Here is a 27869-nt window from a genome sequence, read left to right as displayed (position 1 = left end):
TGAGCTTTCCAGTCAATTGGCTCCTAAATTTTCTATAATTGTTGAGCTAGCTATTAAAAATCTGAGTACAATTTTACTAACAACAAGAAAGAAAAGTTTTGAAAGGCGTTAGTTATTAAAAGGACAATTCAAGAGAAACGAAGCCATTGTACAGTGGTACCTCGAGTTACAAACGCCTCAGGTTACAAACACTTCAGGTTACAAACTCCGCTAACTTGGAAGAGTTACCTCGAGTTGAGACTTTGCCCCAGGATGAGAATGGAAATTGTATGCCGGCGGTGCAGTGGCAGCAAGAGGCCCCATTAGTGAAAGCACGCCTCTAGTTAAGAACAGTTTCAGGTTAAGAACGGACCACCGGAATGAATTAAGTTCGTAACTAGAGGTACCACCTGTAATGATATCCCACTTCATGCAAATAATGCTCATAATATTTGCACAAGCGTATGCTGTTTTTTGAGGCTTCCTGCATGTGTTTTCGAACCGGTTTTCTTTTCCATTGAAGAAGGCCACTGAAATAGTTGTGTGGCGCTTTCTAATTGAAAACGTCACCAGAAATGTCACACTAATTAAGAAGGCCTGATAGAAACTGATGAGCCGATGCTGGTGTCAGAACTGTGAGAAGCTTATTTTGCAATATGCCAAACCTGCCAGAGTGTTAGCGACCAAAGACAACTAATATTTATTTGTTCACAGTTTGAAGGGGAAAGGATGGATCTTAAGGCAACAGGGAAAGTAATGGTTGTTTCAAAGCATGCCACATTTTACCTTTTGTGAACAGTGCTGCCTTTGAGTGACTGTAGTGCAAATCCCATCCCTACAATATAGTCAGTGCTGCATAAATAAAGCGGGAAGGAGTGGAACACTAACAATCTCTGCAACTGAGTGAGGGAGTTGTCTGGATCCCATGTTACAGTAGCAAGAACTAATTTATTACGGCAGGGGAAACATCACATAGAAAGGGGAGGTCATCCATTTCCATCGCTGTCACAGGCAAATAGAGATCGAGGGAGAGGCTATGCACACATTCACAGGCTTCCCCATTGCAGACATTTCTCCAACATGGCATGGAGGTGGGGCTAGCAGTGGTCTCGGTGGTGGGGCAGGGCCAATGGGAAGCAATGCTACGCCCTCTTCATCCAACCTTAACAAAAGGCTGCTGGATCAGGACGATGGCTCATCTAGCCCAGTGTCCTGTTCTCACAGTGGCCAAGCAGATGCCCCAATAGGAAACCCGCTAGCTGGACCCAAGCACAAGAGCTCCATCTGCTCCTGCAGTTTCCAGCAGCTGGTATTCAGAAGCAATACTGGCTCTTAACTGTGGAAGGAGAGTGAGACCATCATGGCTAGTAGCTCTATGTGATTAAGTGACAACCACAGAGGATAAGGCTAGTGACAGATGGGGACTTCTATGAACTTATTTCTTTCCTACCTATTACATAGCAAAACAGGCTAGAAATGATACGGAATGAAATGCACCAGTAAAATGTCAACCAGTTGCCAAAATGGACAGGGCTCAGAGGAAGAATTTCCACCCTTCTCCAGTCACAATGTCCCAGTAATGGGCAAAAATATGCCTGCTGATGTTGCCTCTGCCCTCTTTTCTGTGGTTCTTAAAGAAGCTACAACACCAGTTGAGATACAGGCAGCCCCCTGTTTATGCGGGGGTTATGTTCCAAGGCAACACACGCGCCAGTGAAATCGCATATAATTGAAACCCACTGAATAAAGCCTGCAAACACCCCACCCCGCCCCCATTCTGCCCTTTTAGTGACATTTCAGTGACGTCTTTATGACGTTTCTGGGTCACTTCCGGGTTCGGTGCAATGGGTGTAGACACGGTCGCACACATATTGAATGTGCATAAATGGCGCACTTGCCTGTATGCCCACCTGTATCTCATATTTACTGTTCAGTTTGAGCTAAATTACCCCGAATAATTAAACCAAGATAAGATTAAATATTTTCAAATTGTATTATCAATATTGAGGCTTTTGGTGAAGCATAATGTTGCCTGCAAGCTGTTGCCTGCCCTGAGGTGAGCTGTTAAAAAATAGATGTCCTGCGCGGCATGAGTTAGCAGCACAACATCTTGGTGCTCTCCAGTTTGTCAGAGGTGTCCTTTATTTTTCTCATTGCTACACTCAGCGATATAAAGGATATCAGTTTCTCTAGCATCCACTTGTTCTGGTAAGTGGCTTATGTCAAATGTATTAGTAGCAGCAGCAGTAGAAGGAGAAGAAGTGGGAGTGCTCTCAGTACTTAAGCTGCCTTCTCCAGGCATTGTCCCAGACTCTGTTGAAAGAGATTCAGTTTTTGTCCTAGGTGCCGCATGGCAAGTAAAAACATATGGGAATTGCCACATTTGATTATTTGGCAGGTTGCTGGATGTGGTGCTTTGATGGGTGTGAGGTTCCTTTTCCTGTTTTGCACCAGTGGATGAATCCTGTTGCCCAGACCCCATATGAGGTGGTGCAATTTTTGAAGGAGATTTGAGCAAATCTGTGGGAGAGCTGTGCAGGGGAGCACAGTGGGTCATCACAGGTGCTTCGGAATCAGTCTCTGACTCACTTTGATTGTCAAAGTCTTCTTCTGTCAGGATGTTAATGTCCCTGTTTATTTGTGAATTCAATCTGTCTTCATTTTCAACAACCATCTTTTCAATGGCTGCCGAGTCCATTTTAGCTAGGCTTTCTTCCGCACCAGACTGGTAGCCTGTCTCCAGACCTTCATTCCTGCTGCTTTCTCTAATGACTCCAAGATCCATGCTCCCGTGCCCCCTCTCATGGCTTTTCATGCTGTTTGAGGAGAAACGTCTCCCCCTGGAGTGCATTTCTAGCAACTTGCCAATGTGATGCATTTCGTGAGAGGGGAAGAAAACAGAGTTCTCACTCGACTGCCTTTGGTAGGACCGTCTTGTTGGGGCAGGAGAGCCTTCACGAACACTCATGAACCGTTTCACTTTTTTCAGCATCGAATGCTGCCTTCTGGGTTTATCGTTATTCCGGGGCCAGTTTTCTCCATGAAGCAACTGGCTATCACCGAGGCTGCAAGTTAAAACATGAAAGCAGTTATCATCCCTATTGCTAGCAATGAACTCAATTCTTAGTGTGTGGATCCTTATGGGGCCCCATCCACACATGGTGGCATTATCCATGAATAAAAGGGAGGCAACTTCTGCAAACCCCCCCCCCCCGGATTTCTACAACAAAACCTTTGGGAGGGGAACTCTATGAGGGGAACATTAAAAAAAACACAGCCCAACCTCAAGGACTGCCTCTCCCCCCCCATATAAACTGTCCCAGACTCTATGCTCATCATCTGAGGCCCTTCTTGGTATGCCTCCTCCATGTGAGGTCCTGAGGGTGGCAACATGAGAACAGGCCTTCTCTGTAGTGGCTCCCCATTTGTGGAATGCTCTCCCCCAGGGAGGTTCGTCTGGCGCCTTTGTTATCCTTAGGCATCAGACAAAAACGTTTTTCAGCCAGGCCTTTGGCTGATTAATATTCTGCAGGCTTTTAATATGTGTCTGTGGGAAGGGTGGGTTATTGTTCCGCTGATTTGTTTTAGTTATGTACTTGTGTTTTCATCTTGTAATAACCTACAATATCTTGTAGTTTATAGTGACTAGTAGTCACCGATAACTTCCTCTAACATGAATCTGCCCACTAGTCATGGTGCTAAAGGTTGCCTACACTGGATTGGAGGCAACGTTGTCCAGAATACCAGTTGCCGGAAAGCAACAGTGAGAGAGTGCTGCTGCCCTCATGTGCATGCCTGGTGACTGGAAACGAGAGACTGCATGCGATAGCAAGGGCTCTGCTGGATCAGACAAAAGAGCTATGTTCTTAATAGTCTGACATCTGGTATCTTGTATCAAGAATTAGGTATGTCTAAGCCTGAATTCTTTTAGGACTGGGCTGTTAATGACGGAACAAACTGGGCCCACGAGGAACCATTTTGACCCTGTCTAACTATGATAGGAGACCGCAGACTTGCATACTGCATTTCGATGGTGGATCCAAGGAAAGATGGAATGCAGGAGTCTGCAGCTGCTAGCGTGTAGGGCGGGCGGGCGGAGGAATCATCCCAGTAAATGTCTTTTTTCATTCTGGGTAAATTCATGTGCATTTCATCAACAGCCAGAAGTGAAACCTGGAACAATGGCCATGAATTAGAAAGCTTGCAATGCAGTTTTAGGCGCAATAAACTCTGGCCACAGTCTAGAGAATAGAATGAACTGCACTATTCATACCCAGAACACCCAACATGACCGTGTCATTATTTTTCCCCAAGCAGCAGTTCCTTGAACCATATGACAAAATTATATTGAAATGTGGGCATTTCAGAAGCAATATGTGAAGCGGTTGCTGTTTGGAGTAGGGCGGATTTGCTACCACAGGGTGTCTGCAGGGCTTTGAGCATGCCTAAAAGAGCTCCCTTCTAGTAGTTTTAAGCTACAATCTGTCCAGACTAGCCAATGGCCAAAACCAGAGGAAAGTGAGACAATCTCAGAGGAGAAAATGCCACCATTGGTCAGAGCGCTTACTAGGGTCTAGAGACCTGCTGTAGGAAAAATGCATGCATATGAACGCTAAAGAGCCATGCAGCACACAGCCTGACATTTCAGATACTGCAGCTGAAGCAAAGAAAGAAAAAATGGAACTCTTGATGATAGCATATTGTAGGGTAATGATGTGTTTCTCCTGTACTTTTGCCAAGAGAACAATCAGCTTCTTAGCTCCGAAATCAGTGGAGGATCAGTTACAGCAAAATAAATGAACATGGCAGGCAGTGAAGAGCCTTCAGCAATGTGTTGAAGTGGAGCTTGCGAAGAAGTGTTCGAAATATGTCTGTAGTCTAATCTGTGAAATGTGGGAGGAGGGCATCGCGCAATATTATCCACGGCAGAAAAAAAAATTACATTGCTGCAGAGCTGAAGAAAATAATTGTAAGTGGCAACAACAAAAGTCACACCTGCAGATTCCTATCGATGCACCAATTTGTTTCAAAGTCATCGTCGTCTTCACCAAATGGGTTGATGAGCTGCTCAGCAACCTGTTATTAGAATTGCGCGTATATATAAGTACATCACCAAAAGATGAAATATCAAAAGATATTTATGCTACAGATTTGTACTAATGCACAATCCCCTAGAGCAGGGATGTCCAACGAGTAGATCGTGATCTACCGGTAGATCCCTGGCTGATCCTGGTAGATCGCGGGATCCTTGTTGTGTACAAAAGTTATGGGGGGGAAGCTGAAAAAACTCTCTGCAATCTTCCCCCCCCCAAAAAAAGCTCAACAACTGGGCAATCCACCCACCCCACACACACTCCTCCTCCCTCCAATTGCAATGGGTAGATCACTACCAGATTTTTTATACTGGGAGTAGATCACAGTCTCTTGGGAGTTGGACATGCCTGCCCTAGAGGGTAAGGACGATGCTTTTGATAGGTGATTGTGCAATCTCCACATTTTCCCAAGTGGATTTTGCAGCACGTGGCACCTGATCTACTGGATTGAGAAATCTGTTGGAGTAGGGGAGGTAAAGTATACAAAGAGGCTGGGTTTTCTGTGATAAATCTGACAGATTCTGCCAGTTACAGAGAGGAATGGCATGAGTTGGGTAGAAGAATCCAAATCCCCTGGTCAGCCGTGATGGGGCTTAACAGACCAGCATGAGACCAATATCACCTCGAAAGCCCACCTGCTCATGACGGCAAGATCAGAAGGTGGGTGGTTCAGGAAGGAAAGCCTCCTTTTGTTATGTCACTTCCTGGGCTAACATGATGAAAGGGTCTAGATTGGGCCCATCTTACCATCCTGTGATGGCAGAAGGATTGGCTCAAGAGTGCAGTGGATCCCAGCACGAAGCCAGTGGATTCAAGATGAATTACGATTTTACGAACAATTATGTAACTAGATGCTACAGAAGTAGGACAATGAGACATGCTGTACTACCTAGCTAGGCAGATATCTGTGAACAAGCAATCACACTGCAGGGCATCCTTAAAAGAATGTGGAAGATATAAAGGAGGGTGACTACAAGGGGAAACATTGCGTTGGCTCATCTGCCATGGGCAATGCGGCACATGATATCACAGTCTGAAAAGAAATGCAAACCAGGACAATTAAGTGCTATTTTAGGATGCCTGGATATGAGAACTGAACAGATTAGTGACTAATCCAGGACAACACAAAGTGGGATTAAAAGGGCCTCATGTGAGGGGGACTGTTGTCCTATACATAACAGCAATGACTGGCAGCCAGGCAATGATTTCAAATAACCTGTTTTGCAAACTAACTTGAAATGTCCCTTTCATCTAAGACTTTATAGAACCTTTATTTTCAATGAGGATAGAACTCACAGGAGGAGAACACTTTTATTTTTATCTTTGTTATTTCTAGAGGGAACCTTTGTATGATACCTTTGAAGCTGTGCTGTAACTTCTCCTTCCAGGCTGTGACGCTTTATGGTTTACATTGTTATTTTTGTTATGTTTGCACTTATTTTTGGTTAACAGATCAACACACTATTCTTTTGCATTCTTCACATTGTCGTATCAGGTGGACAGTAACGTGTGTTTTAACATCGTTACCAGGGCCAGCAGCATAACCTCAACAAACCTCTTTTGATAAAAAAATGCAGCAGAGGGTGTATTCCTACTCATGATTTCACTATGATAAGGTCTGCTTTGTAGACATTGTCAGAGAGTGAGGGGACAGTTTGACTCAGTGAGTACAGTCGTACCTTGGATCTCGAATGGCTTAGTTGCCAAACGTTTCGGCTCCCGAACAATCAAAAACTGGAAGTGTGTGTTCTGGTTTTCGAACAATTTTCAGAAGCCAAATGTCTGTCTCGGCTTCTGCGGCTTCTGATTGGCTGCAGGAAGCTCCTGCAGCCAATCAGAAGCCGCACCTTGGTTATCAGACGTTTTGGAAGTCGAACGGATTCCGTTCAGCTTCCAAGGTATGACTGTACTTGCAAGAAGGACCTGTGGTGTGGGCTGCCTCGGGGCTTTTAACAGGGAGATTGGAAGTGCTGCTACTTTTTTAGTTGCATTGTGACATTAGGAAGTTCTTATGATGAAGTTGGACTGGGCTGTGATTTTTTAAGTATTTCCCCCCACATTGGGGGGGGGGGGAGATTCCTGCATTGCAGGGGGTTGGACTAGGTGACTCTTTTGGCCCCTTCCAACTCTACAATTCTATGATTCTAACCTGCCCCATATCTAGGATTTAAGATGTGTGAGAGTTACAATGTAAACATAACATACCGTACTGGGGAAACCCAGTGTGTGGCTGGGGAAATCTAGCCAGATGGGCGGCGTATAAATAATATAATTATTATTACTTCATATGGTAAAATCAGATTAAAACATATATTTTGATGTTCCTAAATAGGCACCATTAGAGGATCAATTTTCTCTGGAGGAGAATAGTACCAGAGGGTTACTGTTTCGTTGCCGCAATCTGATTATTTGCTAATGTACAAGTTAAGCAGATATTATAGAGGCACCGAGGAAAAGCAAGTATGTACTAGTCCCCATGTCCATCTTCACAACTCTGTGGACAGCCCCATACTAGCTAACAACTCTCACAGGATTCCTGGGAGACAGGCATGCACACGAACTATTTGTTTGCACCAGTGTGTCCATGTGCTTCTGAAAGGGCCTTCACAGCCCCACAGATCATGGCGGCCCTTTGTATGCTCAGCATTTCTTGCTCCTATTGCTCCTGGCAAGGAGTCTACTCTGGCAGGGATGGCAAGCCTGAGGCCCTCTAGATGACTCCCATTTCCTTTCATTATTGGCCATGCTGGCTGGAGCTGATGGGAGTTGGAGACCAACATCAGGGAGTGGCACACATTCCCCGCCCCTGTGCAATGGCAAGGTTTCATCTGAGACAGTGGCTGTACCCTTTTGGGGAGACACGAGCTCTTCCACAGTCATGTATGCTTTTGTCTTTCCAAGGATGGTCTATTGCAATGAGGTGTACATGCCATTATGGAGCTCTGGTAAGAGTGGGGAGATGCATATACAGCGGTACCTTGGTTCCCAAACACTGAAAACCCAGAAGTAAGTGTTTTTGAAAGGTTTTTCGGAAGCCGAACATCCAATGTGGCTGTTGGCTATTGTTTCCGGGGCTCCTGCACCAATCAGAAGCCATGCTTTGGTTTCTGAACATTTCGGAAGTCAAACGGACTTCTGGAACGGATTACATTTGAGAACCAAGGTACCACTGTATTTGGAGCTTTTGTTTTTGCTATTTATTTTGCGTTTTTGTTTTTGAGGCTTTTTTTGGTTGATTTGTTTTTTGTGACTGTGTAGAACCCAGTTCAGCTACTGATTGATTGATTGATTGTGTGACTGCGGAAATGGATAAAAGCCCCCCATCCAAACAATGATTATCATCAGTGCAAGTAAGAAATACTTTTTATTTTATTTTTATCATCTACAATACTGTCTTATTTATTTTACAGTACAGTACATTGATCATTGCTTTCATTTTATGGATCAATGGTCTCGTTTGGTAGTAAAATTCATGTTAAATTGCTGTTTTAGGGGTTGTTTTTAAAATTCTGGAACGGATTAATCAGTTTTGCATTACTTTCTATGGGAAAGCGCACTTTGGTTTTGGAACGGACTTCCGGAACAGATTAAGTTTGAGAACCAAGGTACCACTGTACATTGTAGGACAATGATTGGAGAGTAACTTCCCTCTTCATATGTGATATCCACTATGATAGAAGCAGGAAGCTTTGGCAACTCACTCCTCTCTCTCTCTCTCTCTCTCTCTCTCTCTCTCTCTCTCTCTCTCTCCTATTATTATTATTTTATCTTGTAAGCACCATTGAGTGGGCTCCTGCCCTTAAAAGGCAGCCTCAAAGCCCCCCACCCTTCTACTACGGTTGATGAAATAGTCTGTGAAATCCAAGTCTGGCAGATTCCTCTATACACAACATACATAGCCTTCTCAGTGGGATTTCAAGAGACAGAATAACACTTGCAGCAATTTATATTAGGCTACGTATAAAACTGCCGAAACCTGCATTGCTGATAGCGGGGCTGTTTGCAAAGTTGAGCTACAAGTGGCTCGACACATTGGTGTGGCTGATAATGGGCAGAATGCTGTGCATAATACAGTACTTGGAATTTGCAAGAAGCCTGCAATCCAGAAATGCTTCTCGCAGTGCCATCGTAAATGCCAAACCTTCTGCAGTATGCACTATCAGCAGTGTGAATGTGTTCAGATCATCGTAAGAGACATAGCACATTGGATAGCTATATATTTTTGGTATTGCCTAAATCCAGTGCTTCCCCCCCCCTTAAAAAAATAATGCTTAGGGGTACTCTCATTTTCCTACTCATATTGAAATACTGCTCCTCAATGAGACCAAACTTAGATTCACAAAATGTTTCAGGGTATGTGTACCCCTACATCCCCCCAGAAAAAAGCACTGCCTAAATCAATATGTGATGCTGTATGCTGAATAATTGCTAAGTGTCTCTCTCCATCCCCTTTACTTTGTAATTGCGTCTATTCAGATTGCAAGCCTGAAAAGCATAGCCGGTGTGCTTTTAAGCTTTATAGAATATTTTTAAAATAGAAAAAGTGACAATTATATTCAGACTTTTTTTTATCTTAGCCTAGCTTGAACTATGAGACATGGATGTTGGCTGTTGGCTGAGCTCCATAAAACACAGTGGGCTGTGTCCAGGGGTCACCTCGTGTGACTAGAATGGGCTTCTATCTGAGTGACAGGACAGACTTTCCAGAGCAGATTTTCCAGAGCAGATTTGCAAGGGGATGGGAGAGGGGGAATAGGGTGGGGGGTGGGGAGGAGAGGAGAGGAGCAATAAAAGTATAGATAGCTTTTTCAAGGGGCCCTTTACTTCCATTGACTTGGCTGGAAGAAATCTCACTCACTGAATTTGAACAAAAAATCACAAGAAAATTCCAAACACACTGGAAAACTATAGTAGCGATTTACCTTTAGCCATCCTGCATAGAAGAAAAACTGTAACAATGTGAAGATAGGAATATAAAGATCTAAATCATGACCTGGATAGTTTTGTTCAGGGTCCAAAAACTGGCGTCCTATCAGGCACGTGAAGAAGAAGGTGTAGACAGCAAGTGTTACAACCTGAAATGAATTAAGGACACATTAAGCTACTGCTATGGATATAATAAGGTAAAGGTAAAAGGTAAAGGACCCCTGGATGGTTAAGTCCAGTCAAAGGCGACTATGGGGTTGCAGCGCTCATCTCACTTTCAGGCCGAGGGAGCCGGCGTTTGTCCACAGACAGCTTTCCGGGTCATGTGGCCAGCATGACTAAACCGCTTCTGGCACAACGGAACACTGACGAAAGCTAGAGTGCGTGGAAATGCTGTTTACCTTCCCACCACAGCAGTACCTATTTATCTTCTTGCACTGCTTTCAGACTGCCAGGTAGGCAGGAGCCGGGTCATAGCAACAGGAGCTCACCTTGTCACATGGATTTGAACCGCCGATTTTCAAATCTGCAAGCCCAAGAGGCTCAGTGGTTTAGACCACAGCACCACTTGCATCCCTATTACGGATATAGTTACTGTATAAGAAGTGTGCCATATATATATGTATATAACGTGCAAAGTTCTATTGGCCACCTACAGTGCAATACATTCTCATGCAAGATGATACAAATGTGACATGGCAGTGGGAGAGCAGCTCCAAGATGGGCTGTTAGGGTTTGGTCTTTACTGAGTCTCCAATTCCACTTCAGCTCTAAGAAGTGAATAAACCAGGATGGGGAACCTGTGGTTGATGGACTCCAACTACCACCATCTTTGGCTATTGGTCAATCTGGCTGAGGCTTTTGAGAGTTGGAGTCCAGCAACATCTAGAAGGCCACAGGATCCCCATTCATGGAATCAACTATTTGTGAAAGCAGGAGGAGGTGGAGGGAGAAACACAAACCTTTCAGGCTTTGAATATACACTGCATTTAAGTTTAAACTTTTCAGCACCCCAAGATCTATCTCTACCCACCATTCATCATTGTTTCTGTATATTGGAAAAGGTTTCACTTCAGTACCTGTGTGTACACCAGGGGAATTCCGACCCAGTCATAACCAAATAGCAGGCTACACCAGGATCGATAACGATTCATCTCCTAAGTGGAAAACAAACAAACACGAACACAAAGTTGATGTGGTCATTGAAGAGAACAACTACATTCTTACAATTATTAGCATGGTGGAGCTTGGTAGTAATAGTGATGTAACAGACTCTCTGGCTGCAGTTGGTTTAGCTGATGTGATGTCACAGAGTAGCAGAGCAGGATTGGTTTAGGCATTGGATTGCCTAGGGCAGGCATAGGCAACCTTCGGCTCTCCAGATGTTTTGGACTACATTTCCCATCATCCATGACCACTGGTCCTGTTAGCTAGGGATCATGGGAGTTGTAGGCCAAAACATCTGGAGAGCCGAAGGTTGCCTATGCCTGGCCTAGGGGAATGGCAGGTCTTGGTGCTAGAATCCTAAGGCTGAAAACCTAAAGCCAAATAGTAACATTTTATGAAATCAACAGTGCAATCTATACATGTCTACTCAGAAGTAAGTCCCCTTGAATTCAACGAGGCTTGCTCCATCCAGGTATATGTGGATAGGATTGCAGCCTGAACTACGCAATTATATCCTGGATTTTTCAGTTGAACTTTAAATCATATCATTGCTACAGACCAGAGGAGGTCACTTGTGTATGACAGCTGACAATATAACAGTGTATTTTTGAAACACACTGTCATCGGCAGCTCTTGCCTTTGATGTTGCTGTGAGTAACGGCCGGCTCAAGCGTTGAGCTTAAAAGCTGTTTATTAGACATTGATAATTACAGAGTGATAAAACATGACTACTTCCTATCTAACAGATTTCCAGACTAGAGTCTTTGCGCCTTTTCCAGCAAAGAAAGCCTCTAGTCGCCCTAAAATGACGTCTGCGCTTACGTCTCCCCCTTTGTTCCTCCCGCTGTCTGCTACTGACAGTGTGAGGGCTTTCTTCCTCTTCCGGAGACGTCTGTACAGGAGGACTGGGGCTGGAAGTATCTGTACTTATTATCGGTAATTGCTCTCGATATTTACTCTCCTCCCCCTGACTGGCTGAATCCCAAGCTTCTCTCTCTGCCTTTTCACCTGTGCTCTCCCCCCTCTCTTCCCGAGCAATGCTTTGATCCCTGACACACACCTTTCATGTTTCCTGGGGCCAGGAGCAGCAATTTTAATGTCTCACAAAGTCCTAGAATGACACTGCTGTGAGGTCATTGTGGGAAATTTAAATGGCGGCTCCCAGACCTGATTGCCTAGTACTGCTGCTAGGTAAGCCAGAGGCGGCTCGCCAACATAGGAGGAGAATCACTAGTGGGCACTTTGTCTGCCCCACACTCAAGCCTGACAGCTGCCCTGCAATAGACTACAAATGCAATGAAAACAATGCATTTGAAATGTGAACCAATGGAAGGGTATGGTGTGAAGATGCCTTGCCTGGGGTGTCATCTGATCTAGAGCCAGCCCTGGTATACTGTAGTGTAGGATGAAACTCAGTCACTATGATATAATGGAAAGGAAAGAGACAGGGCTATGGTTTATATACGTAAAACAGGCATGTTTAGGAAAGAGCACATCCCGCCCCCTACGGCGTTAAGCTGTGTTGGCTTACTTACGATCAAAAGGGTCTGCAAATCTACACTGTCTCTGATCCTTCCGTCCTGTCGTGCTTTCGTTGCCAAATTTCCAAACCAGACAAAGGGGACCCAGTATTTAAGGTGGGGAGATTTAAGATCATCAAATATTTTCCTTTCCTCTGGTGTCATAAAACCTGTTTATAAAGAAATAGAGTTGGCTTTGGATCTCCTATATATGTTCAGAAAACACATCCTCTGAAGCACGTGACCCCAAACAACCTTACTCATTTCTGCTTGAACTCATGTATTATTAAAAGGATCATAAACCCCTTCATATAGTCAAACGTTATGTCTGAAACAAGGATGATGAATCGGCTCTTGAAGCAGTTTTATATGACCTTCAATGTCCCAACCAAATTGTAGTCAAGGTGTAGTTAAAAAAACTAAAAAACTAAAAACTGTCAGTTTCACCTGAAAGAAAGAGAAGCAACAGTTCATGCTGTGTGCTGCATATATATGGTGGTCCCAAGCCACCTTTGGGATTGGTCTGGAGGTAGCAGTTGGTGCAGAATGTGGAGGATAGCAGTGACATGCGGTGAATTTTTTAGTAGGGGAACCAGAGATGCCAGCTTCTGAGGACAATTTTTTGGGGGGGAGGGGGAGTTTGTTGTGTGTGTGAGCATCGCACCATCCTCCCTAAGCCGGGCAAAAGCTTCCTGGGCTTTGGGAAGGAGGCGCCCGGCCTCTGACAGAAACTCTAACGATGGGTTTCTACCATTTTGAATCTAAGCTCTTAAAGTCAAACTGCACCTGCTTCTGGAATCCCATTTCCTATAATGCTACATTTAGCATGATTGTCATGGTTCATGCATCACCCTAAGTACTTACTAACTGGAAAAGCGATTCCCAGGAAGAGGACGGAAGTGCTGCTTCTCTTTCTGACGATGTGGCCAGAGGCGTAGGAAGCCTCTCGGGTGTCCGGGGCGGCGTTGCCGCGCTGAGGCACCCCCCTGGGGGCGGGGTGACCTGACGCATGCGTCGTGACATCACGACACATGCGTCAGCACAGACTGCGCATGCCCGGAAATCCGGGCATGTGCAGTCCATCCTGCTGGTGCTGCTGCTCCAGCGGCAACCCAGCGACCGAGCGCCGGCTCCTGGGGCTTCTCCCTCCGTGCTGCTTTAAAGCCCCAGGAACCGGTGCTCGGTTGCCGCTGGAGCAGCAGGGCCGGCTGAGATGGACTACGTGGTCCATCCCGCCGGTGCTGCTGCTCCAGCTGCAACCCACCAAGTGAGCGCCGGCTCCTGGGGCTTCCCCATCCTGATTGCGCAGGGCAGCCCCATAGCGGCGCCGGCGGACGGACCCCAGACGGGCCGCGGGGCAGAGTGGCTTCGCTCTGCGGCTTGCTCGGGTCCGCCGGCGGGGCGGGGCTGGCCCTATGGCCCATGTGTCACCCCCCCTCCCCTGGAACCTGGGCCGGACCGCCCCCCCCCCGCGACGCCCCTGGATGTGGCCCTGTGCCTTGTCTATATATACGTTATTGATACATCAAAAGATTCTGCCCCTGCTCAGTTATGGCCACATCTGACGTAGCCGAGATGGAGAAGAAAAGAAATGGACAAATACCTCCTTCTACCACGTGGTCGATTGTTGGAAATCGCTTATAGACAGCTGTGCTCACTGAACGGAAGATGAGGACGGACGTTAAATTCACGTAACGTATTAGAGTTCTTCTGAGCAAGCGGCCGTGCTCGTCTTTCCCCTGGATAGTACTGGAGATCAATAACATAAGTCTGTCTGGCCACGGCAGATTTACAAACTGGTTCCACCAACGGTTCACCACCAAAGTAACATAGAAGCCTGGAGATTTTGAAAGATCCCGATTCACATTCGTTGCTGCAAATCATCACAAAGCTTTGGCTCTTCTAAAAAATGTGCGCAGTTAAAATATACACCTAGGCTTACAACAACTCCCTCATGGAAAGCACTTGGGGCCTATAACTCAGTAGAACTTGTCGCTCTCCTGTTGCTTCTGGACTCCCACCCATCCTAGTCAGGAAGCACAATGGTTAGGGTTGATGGGAGTTGCAGTCTGGTAACATCTGGAGGCAGGGGTACCAACTTGAATAAAATATTGGGGGGCAGGGAAGCCCTGCCATGCATAACTGATCACAAGATGTGGCACACACACACACACACCATTTGAATGGCAATGTCCATCAACTTTAGGGGGGGTGGGGCCCTCAAAATATTTTATTGGGGGGATTGAAAGGACCTCGGCCCCTAGGAGTTGGCTCCTATGTCTGGAGGGCCAAAGGAGTTTTTCTTCCACTGCTGTAGCTCTTTTGTGAAGTCAGATGTCTTTACGGGAACATTCAAAGAAAGAAGCAGGAAAATATCACGACAGAGCAGCAAATGCATTCCTACGCCACAATTCAAGGTGCACAGCACCCAAGGCCAGGCATATTATTTTGGCAACAGAGACAGAAAATTCCACAAGCACTTCCCCTCCTCCTCCTCCTCATCCCTAGCAGTAAAAATGCAATCCTAATAATTTAAATAAGTAACAGCTCACTGCCTTTTCATGATACCCCAAAGCAACTGCCTGGAGCGGATGCTACACTCTGCCAGCCCTGGTAAATGGGGAGAAACTAGTGCTAGCACGTCTCCCGTCCTCAAGACTGGTACTGACACTGTGATCGTACCAGCATCAGAGCAGCTTGTGAACTGAGCTGCCTACTGGCTGTACAACCCTGGTGCATATGATGTGCAGTTAATATTTGAAAGATACTCGGAGTTGAGTGTGAATTTCATGCTCTTTATTCAGCTCATAGTAGTGAGGAATGCAGTTCCCCCAAAATGTTTGCTTTATATACACTATTTACACAATGGGCCCCACGTGATTGGCTAATTCCGGGATACTCCTGTATGCCAATCGGAATGCGGATTCACTTCCACCTGGAGCTGGATTGGGTGGCTCCTGCAGACCAATCAGACTGCTGCAATCTCAATCCTATTGTTCTGGGACCAGTCAGACTGCTGCAATCTCAATCCTATTGTTCTGGGACCAGTCAGACTGCTGCAATCTCAATCCTATTGTTCTAGGACCAATCAGCCTGCTGCAGTTTGGATCCTATTCAACTCAGTACATAACAATATTGTTAAACAATTTGGGAGTAAGAAATCTGGGCCAATCTACCATGACTCACCCAGAGATCTATCCAGTAGATCCCAAACGTCTTCCTGCCCATCCCTGCTTCAAGGTTACTGGTGAAGTCCTAAACGAAGTCATGGTAATTATGGGATATATATATATGTGTGTGTATACTCACCAAGCACAAAAGTAACTGGGATTTGTTCTGCATATCTGTCACAATAAATGGCCAGTTTTTCAAAGTATCGTTTCTGGCTACCAGTAAGAATAAATCTGCAAGGACAAAAAAAATAAAAAGAAAAAAAATATTAGTTTTTCAAATTAGAGCAGGTTAATTCCGTATTAAGAATATAATATGGGCAACCAGGAATACCAGTATTAATAGTCATTTACTGCATAGGAGGTGATAAGGAAGCTCATGTGTGTGTTTCATGACAAAAGCCACTGCTCCGAGACTGACAAGTGAATGGAAAAATCTCAGATATGCAGAATGAAATGCATTATACAACTATTATTCCGGGCATATAACTCATTGGGGCATGCTTCTCAGGAGACATGTATAAATTAGGCTTGTTCCCTGCTTAGCAACGAGGGTGAAAATGATAAATATTCAGTGCATTATGACAATATTTCTACAACAACACAATTCCGTATAACGGTAATAATACAGCCCATTAAAAACAGAGATCTGATTATATAATCCATGGTGGGAAAGGGGGAATCAATCAAACAATGGCCATAATAGCTTATGCAGGTTGTGAATCTTGGAGGCTGTGAAAGATGCAAACTCTTAAGTCCACATCAGCACCCAGATCAAACTATGCAGATTGCTTTTAAACGACTCTCATTACTATTCGGGACATTCCCCAAAAGATCTATAACAAGATGAAATTGGCTAGATTGCACCCAGGGCCACCTTAAGCATATCTGGCGCTGTGGTGCAAAGATCCCTCTGGTGCCCCCCCATTCCCAGAGTTGTCAACCTTTTTTTTAGGGCTAGAGGAGGCGGGCAGTGGTTGGAGGGCAGCTCCTCCGGTGGGGAAGAGACCTGTCTTTAAAAGGGGGAAAACCAAGCGAGCGGGCCTGTGCCAAGTGAGCGAGGGCATGTGCACTGCTCCCGCCAAGCGTCGGCTCGGTTTTTTCCCTTTTAGCCTTCTGGCGCCCCACAGAATTCGGCGCCTGCGGGCTAAAAGGGAAAAACCCGAGTCAATACTTGGTGGGAGCGGTGCACGCACCCTCGCTCACTCGGCGCAGGCGCGCTCGCTCGGTGTTCCCCGGACTCTCGCCTGACGCCCTCCAGAACCTGGTGCCCCACACCACTAGCCTCTATGGGTAAGACGGGCCTGACTGCACCCCCCCTTTTATTCATTTATAAGAACAGTTTTACACCACCTTTCAGTGGCAGTGAACAAGAAGACGATAACAAAATTAAAATTCAACAACAAAATTAAAACAGAAAATTACAGATCAAACAAGAGCACAGTAAATGAAAAACCATTGCAAGCATGCAGCATTGTAAAACATTTTTGCTGCCTGCCTAAATGTCACCAGAGATGGGGCCAGTCTAATGTCCCTGGAGAAGCTATCATGTGATCCAGCTCTGAAGAAACCCAAAGCTCTGGCCAAGGACACCTCGCGAAGCAACCTACACTCAAAGCTCTACTTGCAGAAATTTGATAGGAAAAACCATCACAAGATATAAATGGGCCTGTTTTTGCTAGAATGTATTACTAATTGGGGGGAGGGGAAACTATAGCTCTCGTATTGACATCTTATTATAATTGAGTATTTGCCTTCATAAAGGGATGAAGCTTTGTTTTCACAACACCTTTGCTGTTGAATATCAGAGACTTTTCCATTTCATTGTCAGTCGGTGTAGTAGTGACACCCATCATAACTACAAGGCAATCAGCTTCCTTATTACAGATGGGTAGCCGTGTTGGTCTGCCATAGTCAAAACAAAATCGAAAATTCTTTCTAGTAGCACCTTAGAGACCAACTGAGTTTCTTCCTGGTATGAGCTTTCGTGTGCATGCACACTTCTTCAGTATCTGAAGAAGTGTGCATGCACACGAAAGCTCATACCAGGAAGAAACTCAGTTGGTCTCTAAGGTGCTACTAGAAAGAAGCTTCCTTATTGGAACAGGAGGCAGGAGGGCTGCACAAGAGATCCTGGACCATGTATGCTCTTGCTGAAGCCAAGCAGGTCTGAGTCTGGTCAGTGCCTGGATGGGTAGACCCCGGGAAACCACTTGTATGCTGTCTCGGGTTCCACGAGAAAAGCAGGATATACATTTAAGAAGATTAAATAAATAGTGATAATGCATAGCTCCTTCCTTGTCGTGGCAAGGGGGTTTGGATAACTCAGAGAAGCTATGAGCTATGGGGTGCAGGGCCACCCAAGATGGACAGGTCATAGTGGAGAGTTTTGACTAAACGTGATCTAAACGACTAAACAACAACAACAACAACAACAACAACAGCACAGCTCCTTCAGTAGAGCTTGTGCCGGAGAACATCCTAGTGGATTGTGTCCCACGTAATCATGTTTCTTCAAGTACCAATCTTTATGTGGTCTAGATAGCACCATCCTTATACAAGAAGATACAAGCAGACCTGGGGGAAATTCAGGTTTGGAGAAGTAAATAAATTCTTTATGGAGGAGAAGGAACCCATGCATTTGCAGCGGGGGAATAGTTCAGGCCACAGATCACTTGAGTGTTGGTGAGGGGGATGGGAGCCATAACACTGAGAGGCGTGGCTAATCTTTCACCCTCCAGATATTGCTTGACGACAACTCCCATCATCCCTCGGGTTGGCCATGATGGCTTGAGCTGATAGGACTCCCAACAACATTTGGAGAGCTACACATTAGCCATCCCTGGAACAGAGTATCCTGAGAAAGGGCAGGGTTGGCTACAACTGCATCCTGAACAGAATACAACATACTGAAACTTTTTGTTGCAGATCCCTCCGTCATTATCCAAGGAAAGATTGCAATAGAGTTTTTCACGAGGTTGAAAACCCCCCCAGTACCTGTATAATAGACTTATTGCCGTGTAAAGAGAAGCAAAGAGAAAAAATTCTCTGTAAAGCAGTTTGTAGATGCTTCCTTTCCACTTGAGAAGCAATCTGTGGAACCCAAAGAAAGTGGCATTTGCTACTTTACTAGAGTATGTGACTGTCATCGCCTCTGCTGGTTGCTCCTGGGAAAATGGAAAGACAAAACACAACAGGTAACCCGTATAATTTTTATTTATTTATTTGTGTATTGATAATCCATATATATATATGTGTGTGTGTGTGTGTGTGTGTGTGTGTGTGTGTGTATCAAGCTGGTTTACTACATATAAGAATGCAATCAGAAAAAGCATCCATAAAATGCTATTACAAGATGGAAAAAGCATCATTGGTTAAAAAGGGGGTCTGAAAGAAGAGAGGAGTGGGTCCCACCAAACCTCTACTGGTAGGGTGTTCCACAGGGAAAGGTCTGCCACACTAATGCCTCCTTCCACTCCTTAGTGAAGGACAATTGAAACTCAGGGGTGTGGGGGACTACCACACCTGCCCCATCAGAAGATCTCAGTACATGTGGTAGCGTTGAAGGGAACAGATGATTCTTAAAGTAATCTGGGCCTAAGATGACTAGGGTTTTGTGAATTAACACAAGCACCTTGAACCTGGCTGGGTAGCAAACCAGCAACCAGTGCAGCTCTCAGCAGAGTTACTGAGCAGAGTAACTTGTTGCCAGTAAGCTACTCCTGTGAACAGTCTGGCAGCTGAATTTTGCCCTAGTTGAAACTTCTAAAAGGGATACAGGGGCAGACCCACATAAAGCATGTTACAGTAATCAAGCCTTGAGATTACCAGTGCATGGGCCATTGTGTTCAGGCTGTTGTGGTCCATAAATAGTTGCAGCTGGCATACCAGAAGGAACTGGTAAAAAGCACTCCCGGTCATGGAGGTCACTTGGCCCTCTGGTGACAGAGGTGGCTCAAGGAGTACCCACAGACCGTGTCCCTGCTCCTTCAGAGGAAGTGCAACCCGACCCAGAACAGGAAATCCAGCTGTCTCCTGGATCTGGGAACTACCCACCCACCAGGCCCCTCTTTCCAGAATCGGTAGTCATACAGCATCACAGCAGCCACCACAAGGAACAGTGTTATCAGAGTATTCACAGCATGTACAATCCGGATGCCTGCTGTGATTTCAACAGACACAGCCTACATTGTTCCAAGCTACGTAGCTCCAAGGGACAACAATATGCTGTAAATTATGAATTCTGTAAGAGACACTGGATCCTGCACTTGTGTGGAAACCCTGCTAATGGGCAGAATATATTCTACGTAACTCAAGCTGTTCTAACACCAATCTAACATGTCATTAGCAATGATGGTGCAATGAGCATAGAAATTCCAATAGATCCTCTGGACTTTTACTGGGGTTTCAACATGCTGCTCAGAATGCAACTTTCCATCCGCCGGGTAGACTCAGCAGTAGGAGATGTGTTTCCCAACCAAGGCAAATGTTCCATTAGTAGAACCTCTAGTTGAAACATTTTCAAAGCACCGATTAAGCCAGTTGGGATCCAAAGTAACAAAAGGCATTAGTTGCAATGTTATTGGCAGTACCCTGTATGCATTGGCTGTGTTTAAGAAACCACCTAACAAAGACGTGAACTGCAATCTGGCTTTACTGAAAACGGTGGAATTTAGGCTGTAATCCCTTAAACACAACCTGGGAGCAAGCCCCATGAAATTCAAGGCCATTTACTTGCATGCAGACTTGCATGGTTTTATTAGCCACACATAATGGATAATGGGATTATACATTAGCCTCCATACCATATTATTTATTCAATTTATAACTCAAAACTTTTCAAAATTGTTTTTTTAAATAATAGATTTTTTAAAACTCATATTGGAAAGGAGTATTCATCCCACCTCTATTCGTCATTTCCCCTTTGAGGCCCTTCCATGACACCCTCCCAGTAAATGAGCTCATATAAATTGACCACACAAGCTTTTTAAAAAAGTATTAAATAATCACAAACAGACCATAATCTGCCCATCATGAAAAGCAACCACCGAATGCCTCTATAGTCATGCAACTATAAATAACTGCTGTGGGTTCTGTGTGTGTTGTACAGTAACTGTGTATCCTAGAACTGCAAGTGTAAATAAAACGCCGTAAGAACATCAACCACGTGCAAGCATAGAAAGGCTGCAGAAGGACTGGTCAATGCTTTGCTGCATGGTTAAAAAACATAATTTATTTCCTCCCAAAATATTTATTCAAGTGTGCACGTTGCAAATGCCATTTTAAGAGATCAGGTTAGCTGAAGCACAAAATAAAAATCAACTAACCTGCTCTCCTGATGAGATCACTCAAACACAGAGATGATATTCCGAGGCCGCCTGTGTTCCCCAAGCGCGTTCAGGTCACTTTGTTTCCCTCTCCACCTTCGGCACACAGCCTATCAGGGCTTTAATTGCTCCCTGGAGTCCTCACCGTATCGGACTGACAAGCACAGGGGTTAACGTGTCTTTCCACTTCTGGAAGCCTGTTTTTGCCAAGTTCTCCACTGCTGTCAGCTACAACAGGGAACAAACGCAAGCAGCAGCTGCTGATCTGGCTCTTTTCTAATCTATAATTATCACTCCACTTGTTATCCAAAGGAGGACCCCCTTTGGTCTGAATGCAGAACCAACCGTGGGCATGATTTGCCATGATGTTTTTTCAGCTTGGATTCCCGCCCCCGCCTTTCTGCCATCTGCCTAGTGCAGAAGAAGTAAAGAACAACTTCAAAAAACCAGAGCCGCCTTTTTAAAAGTGCTACAGAGCAACCTGCGTAAAAAACAAATGGGACCCCCTTTTTTGGGTTGCAACCCTTAACGACTCTGCAAAGTTTAAAAACTTGTGCAATTTGGTCAAGAGGAATTGGATCAATAAATAGGGATTGCCTTGCCTGCTTGCTTTCTTCTGAAGGCAATCTGTCTGTGCCTGTGTCCAGCGGTTGCTGAGATCAGGAGAATCATTGCAAAAATAATGTGATTAATCTGAAGACTGTATAGTAGAAAGATGTATGAGGTCTGGGATTCTGGGCTTTAAAAAAAAAAATCCTCAATCCTGTTAGCAGAAAATAGAAAAAAAAAAGTCAATTAGAATAAATTATGCACATTGAACATGTCATTTGTGCATGTGTTTTCTGTAACCTGACTCATGATGTGAATATGCTTTGTTTTGATGACCCAGGGTTCTTGTGGAAGAATTAGGAATTGTGTGATGCATTTTCTCTCTCCTCCACAGCCTAGTAGATGAGGAAGGTTAGGGGTCTGACTGGTGGGGCAGGAGGTTTGCTCATTCCTTGGAAACAAGTGGAACTAGTGAGAAGTAGTGGCTCAAGGAATTTATTTGGGGCTTGAAGGGACCAATGTATGGAACGCAGAGTAGAATTAATTAACATAAATAATACAACATGGTAAATATGTGAGATGAATGAATCAGGACAAGTCTGACATGTTTTTTAGGCTTTACTAGTGACATTGTTCTCAACTATTTTTCCAGTACTCAGAGATACCAAGTTTATTCTGATACATCAATTCAGTAGTTCATTCAGATTTTCCACTTAATAAACATATAGGCCACCAGCAAGAACTAGGGATGGATGAATTTGCCAATTTCCCCTGTTTCTTATTTTTCTTCTCTTAGATTCAGTTCTCCACATTTTTGCAGTACTATCCAATAAACAAACAAACAAACAAACAAACTCAATGAACATTCACCAGCATTTCAGTGTGTATGTCCCCTGATGAGAAAAGTTTTGTATGCACCTAAACACATGTTACAGGCAATTTCCTTTAATATAGGCATATTTGCATGGTAGTTTCACTAATAGATGCATTTTTATGCACACTTTCTCCATATTCATGCATTTTTTTGCACGTCGTTGGGTGGCAGAACTGCTTCACAAAATTTGGAGAAGTGTGAATTTGAAAGGCTAGCTGGGTTTCAGTCCACGTGTTGGTTCAAGAAGAGCAAAACAGGTAGTTTCTCTTTGACCATACAAACAAAACTGAATTTCACCTCCACCCCAAGTAAGAACCTTTGTACAGTCATAGCTTGGAAGTTAAGCAGAGAATCTGTTCTGGAAGTCCGTTTGACTTCCAAAACGTTCGGAAACCAAAGTGCGGTTTCTGATTGACTGCAGGAAGCTCCTGCAGCCAAGCAGAAGCCGCAGAAGTCGGATGTTCGGCTTCCAAAAATAGTTCGCAAACCGGAACACTCACTTCTGGGTTTGTGGCATTAGGGAACCAAAACGTTCGAGAATTAAGCTGTTCAAAAACCAAGGTACGATTGTACTCGGGCACTTCAGTCTGTGTGAGTGATCTCGTGTGTGTAGATTAGCTGTGTACAAACGACTGCTATAGCAGTGTTTTTCAACCACTGTTCCGCGGCACACTAGTGTGCCGTGAGATGTTGTCTGGTGTGCCGTGGGAAAAATTGAAAAATTACTTTATATATAGTCAATATAGGCACAGAGTTAAATTTTTAAACATTTTCTAATGGTGGTGTGCCTCGTGATTTTTTTCATGAAACAAGTGTGCCTTTGCCCAAAAAAGGTTGAAAAACACTGTGCTATAGAAGGGGCAAGTGTACCTTGCACTCTCGGGTGGAGAATCTATGGCCCTCCAGTTCTTATTGGACTACAACTCCCATCATCTACGGTCACCATCTACGCTGACGGGTGTTGGAATCCAGCAGCATTTGGAGGGCAAAACAGGTTCCCCAAGGCTGCCTTGTTTAGTACCTGGGATGAATCAGAGTCGCCCCACCTTTGCCAGCCATCAAGAGATCAGCACTTTTCCAACTGCTATCACTGCTAACATTTTAGATGCTAATGGGTTTTCAGTGAGCGCAGCAGTAGGTAGCCCGATCCTCTGCTGGATTGGGGCCATGGCCTTTTTGCTCAGGGGCACCGGCTGCTTGCTCAGTTCTTGGCAGTGTCTAGGAAAACACTGACTGCAAAGAGCAGACACTTCCCTTTCCAGACAGAACAAAAGCCTGCCAGAAATGTATGAGCAAATGGGGAGAGGATTTACTTAGATGTATATGTGTTTAGGATTCTATCCAGACGTCGTTATCAACCACTTATTCCAGTATGGGGATACTTCAATAGTTTTTTGACACTGCAGTACTTCAGGTATGCCGTGAACATTCAAACTACAATCTTAAAACTGACTTGTAGAGAATCTGCACCATTTACCTTAGTAGAGTTTATTATTTCTGAGTAAATATACACAGGATTGAACTGTAAATTTCCTAGAATTATACTACTCTCATACTGATAGCACGCAAATATAAACACTGCCACAGCAATATTTGAGTTTTAACATGTCTGTCTTTTCAGTGCCATGTAAATTTCTCTTTATTTTCTAACACTGTTTAAATTTTTATTATGTTGTGATTTAGATCTCTGATAGGTTTTACTTCTTTGCTCTCTACTTTAATTGTTATGATGCTGTGGTGTTTTATTTGTTTGTTCTAAGTCAGGGGTCTGCAACCTTTAAGACAAAAAGAGCCACTTGGACCCGTTTCCGAAGAAAGAAAAAAAAACTGGGAGCCGCAAAACCATTGCGACATTTAAAACAAATATAACACTGCATTTTATTTTTAAAAATCCGATTTAAATTTTTTTAAAAAATCTGATTTAAATAAAAAAAATCCATTAAAAAAATTTTTTTTTTTAAAAAAAAATCATTCATTTTTATCCACCCTGGGGACCACCACCAGGTCACAGCCTGATCCAAGGTGGGTTGCAACAGCATACAAATATTTGATTTGTTGTTTTTTTTTAAAAAAATGAGTCCTCAACTGCACACTTGTGTTAAATGTTTGTCCCATGTCTAATTGAAGACTGCTGGCTTTTACAATAATCTTAGTGTCTTTTACCCTTAATATTCCAGACCAGAGGCTATGCTCACCTCTTCCAACCTCCTCTCTTGCTAAATAAAGCACAGAATTGCACCAGAGAAGCCTGTGATGTTTGTGCTGACTTGCATACAGGTGGCTGTAGTAGTTCATAGTGTTCAAACCTTTTTAGGGGAGTTCCCTGCCCCCTTAATGACAATGGTGATAGATTTTGCACATGAACACAGATCCAAGTTAGAACTCCTCTCTTCCACGCCAACAGGTGCTTTGTCAAGGCTCCCCTAACGCACACTCAGGACAGAGGAAAAACTGCAACCTTTTGGGGCGTCCTGGCCTTGCTCCGGGGCGGAGAGAGCCGCGCGCCCGCGAGAGCCGCGGTCTGAGGCTGCGAGCGGAACCAGGAGCGAAGGAGGCAGCGGCAGGGAAACAGGCGCCACTTCCTCAACCATTTTTAAAAAGAGGGCTTCCCCCCTCGCCCTCGCCCGCCGCCCCTGGCCCAGCCCGCAGCTGCCTACCTCATCGTCGCCTCGACGCAGCAGCCAGCAGCAGCTCCACGCCAGCAGTAGCAGCCACACCTCCGGAGGGAAACTGCTGCTGTCTGCTGCTGCACCTGCGCTGGCAGAAACGAGGCATGACGCATGAGCAGAGCAGCACAGCAGCAGCGCCCTCAGCCTCCGGAGGGCGGGCCGCCGGCCAGCTGGAGGGCGGCCGCTGCCGCTGGCCAGCTGGAGAAGTGGACGGGCGTATCCGCCCCGGAGCCACGGCAAAGGTGTAAAAGAGCCGCATGTGGCTCCGGAGCCGCGGGTTGCAGACCCCTGTTCTAAGTGATCTATTTGACTTTAAAGCTATCTGATTTTAAAGCTGTGCTTTTGCTGTATTTAAACTGTCTTTCACAGAACTGTGATTTTTTTAAATAAAAAATTATAATAATTTTAATTGGTTTTTACAAATATTTTCTTGCATGACATCGTAGCAACCTTTTTACAAAAGTAGAACATTTGGCTCCAAGAGCCTGTGACTTCCCTCCTCCCTGGCTGATGGTTTTCAAACCAAATCTCTCTCTCTATATATTGCATTTTCCTATAGTTCTTATTCCTGCTAAATCTTATCCTTATATAATTACTTAATTAACTACAATAGGTAATAAGTGATTAATTTCTAATTACAAAACTTCCTATAACCCTGCTAGCTATGTTAATTGTTTACAGTTGTCTTTCAAATATAACATAAATTCATTCCAGTCTTTGTGAAAAGCCTGATCCTGCTGGTTCTGAATTTTTCCCGTCAGTTTCGCCAGTTCTGCGTAGTCCATTAATTCCATCTGCCATTCTTCTTTCGTTGGTAAATCTTCTTGCTTTCATCTTTGGGCTAGTAACATTCTTTCCACAGTTGTTGCATATAAAAACAATGTTTTATCCTGCTTGTGTATTTCTTTGCCTACTATACCTAATGTGATTTTTAAAATTATTGTTTTCCTTTGCAGGCCACGCAGAGACATTCTTTTATATGGTGGCTAATAAATCAGTTGAATGATTAAATGAGTACTCAATTGGGCTTGCTTCTGAATAAGCATGCATAAGATTTGCTCCTCCTGCTAGGCATAGTCTTTAATATACTTAAATAAATCTTGCGAGTTACATTAAAATTTACATCCCACTTTTCTAGACAAAATGACAACTCATGATTGCTTTAGAGCAGGGGTCAGCAAACTTTTTCAGCAGGGGGCCGGTCCACTGTCCCTCGGACCTTGTGGGGGGCCGGACTATATTTTGAAGAAAAAAAATGAACAAATTCCTATGCCCCACAAATAACCCAGAGATGCATTTTAAATAAAAGGACACATTTTACTCATTTAAAAACACACTGATTCCCAGACCATCCGCGGGCCGCATTTAGAAGGCAATTGGGCCGCATCCGGACCCCGGGCCTTAGTTTGGGGACCCCTGCTTTAGATAAAGATAAAACAATGTCACAAAACAATACCAAATTCATTAAATCAAGAAGCCAACAATAAAACAATGGAAACAGGAGAAACTACTCAGGTGAAAATGATATAGGCTATTTCATATTGTGTTTTAGCATTTTATCTTTAAGAGGACAGTGTTTGCAGAGGACAGTGTAATTGGGCAGTTGATATAAATACCACAAATAATAAATACATTTATTTTTTTAAAAAAATGAATTTTACATTTCACAATTACAAGGTATAGCTTGATCTTCACCACTTGATTGCACCCCTGCTTCAGCATTCACAAGGAAAACCATTCACACACACAAAAAAACACTTTTAATTAAAAGTAGCATTTCCTTCTAAGCAGTTGCTAATATTTTCTTGGCTATAAGAATTTCTGGGTCTTGGCTGCACTGTTATCCTTCAAGGTTAGCACATACTGCTTTGCAAAACTTAACAGTTTTAAGTTCTTAGTGTACCCGGGTTAAAACACAGCTTTAATTAACTTTCATAATAAAATACCACAACTTTATTGAATTAAAAAAAACAACAGAACAGAACAGAATAGAATAGGGGGTTTACTAAAGTGATATACATATATCTGAAAGCATTCTGTGTAATAAAGAGTAAATCTATCATAAATGTTACAAACAAGCATTGATTTAATGGGTTGCCAAACACACAAATTGGTCATGGCGCTTCTGCTTTATCAAGGCTGCCAACGAACCACGTCGAAACAATACAAGACGCGGTGTAATCCTAACAACCCCTCCCAGGATTTGTTGCAGTTAGTCAGTGCTTCCCTCCTGATCAATGCTCAAATTTCAGGGGACTACGAGGCAGGAGGAGCCCAGATCACTCAACTTATCCCTTTATACATGCTAGAAACTAGACCACTTAAGCTACAACAATTTGCCAGCTGCCCGGCTGAGTGCAAAGGGAGAGCTTTGTAGGCAACCAGTATTTCTGCACCCTAAATGCGCCTCTCTTCTTCTTCTTCCCCATTACTGTATTGGGGCCCGGACAGGCGTTGAAGTGACGGGACGCAGCCTCCAGGGGGAGCCCGCGGAGCCCTCTGGCGCCGCCTACCTGGACCTCCTCCTACCCAGCGGGCCGCTGCTTCTTACCTGGCATCTGATTACTGGAGTTCCGCCCGGCCCGAGGGCGCCGC

General features: G+C 44.4%; 1 protein-coding gene across 1 annotated transcript; it reads right to left on the bottom strand.

The window, feature by feature from the left end:
* Positions 1-2089: 2089 nt before the first annotated feature.
* Positions 2090-21236, bottom strand: BEST3 (bestrophin 3). The gene is made up of 10 exons (XM_033163068.1): positions 21183-21236; positions 18853-19022; positions 15995-16089; positions 14289-14522; positions 12701-12855; positions 11078-11155; positions 9995-10147; positions 4975-5055; positions 4001-4152; positions 2090-3044 (listed from the first exon to the last, which is right to left on the bottom strand). Exons 2-10 carry the CDS (start codon positions 19002-19004, stop codon positions 2108-2110), a joined length of 2037 nt encoding a protein of 678 aa, XP_033018959.1. The 5' UTR covers positions 19005-19022; positions 21183-21236; the 3' UTR covers positions 2090-2107.
* Between the last annotated feature and the right edge of the window lie 6633 nt (positions 21237-27869).

This window comes from Lacerta agilis, chromosome 10 (genome assembly GCF_009819535.1).
Source record: "Lacerta agilis isolate rLacAgi1 chromosome 10, rLacAgi1.pri, whole genome shotgun sequence".
Taxonomy (NCBI): Eukaryota; Metazoa; Chordata; class Lepidosauria; order Squamata; family Lacertidae; genus Lacerta; species Lacerta agilis.
Note: the sequence above shows the minus strand (reverse complement) of the source record. Positions and strands in the feature narration are given on the sequence as shown.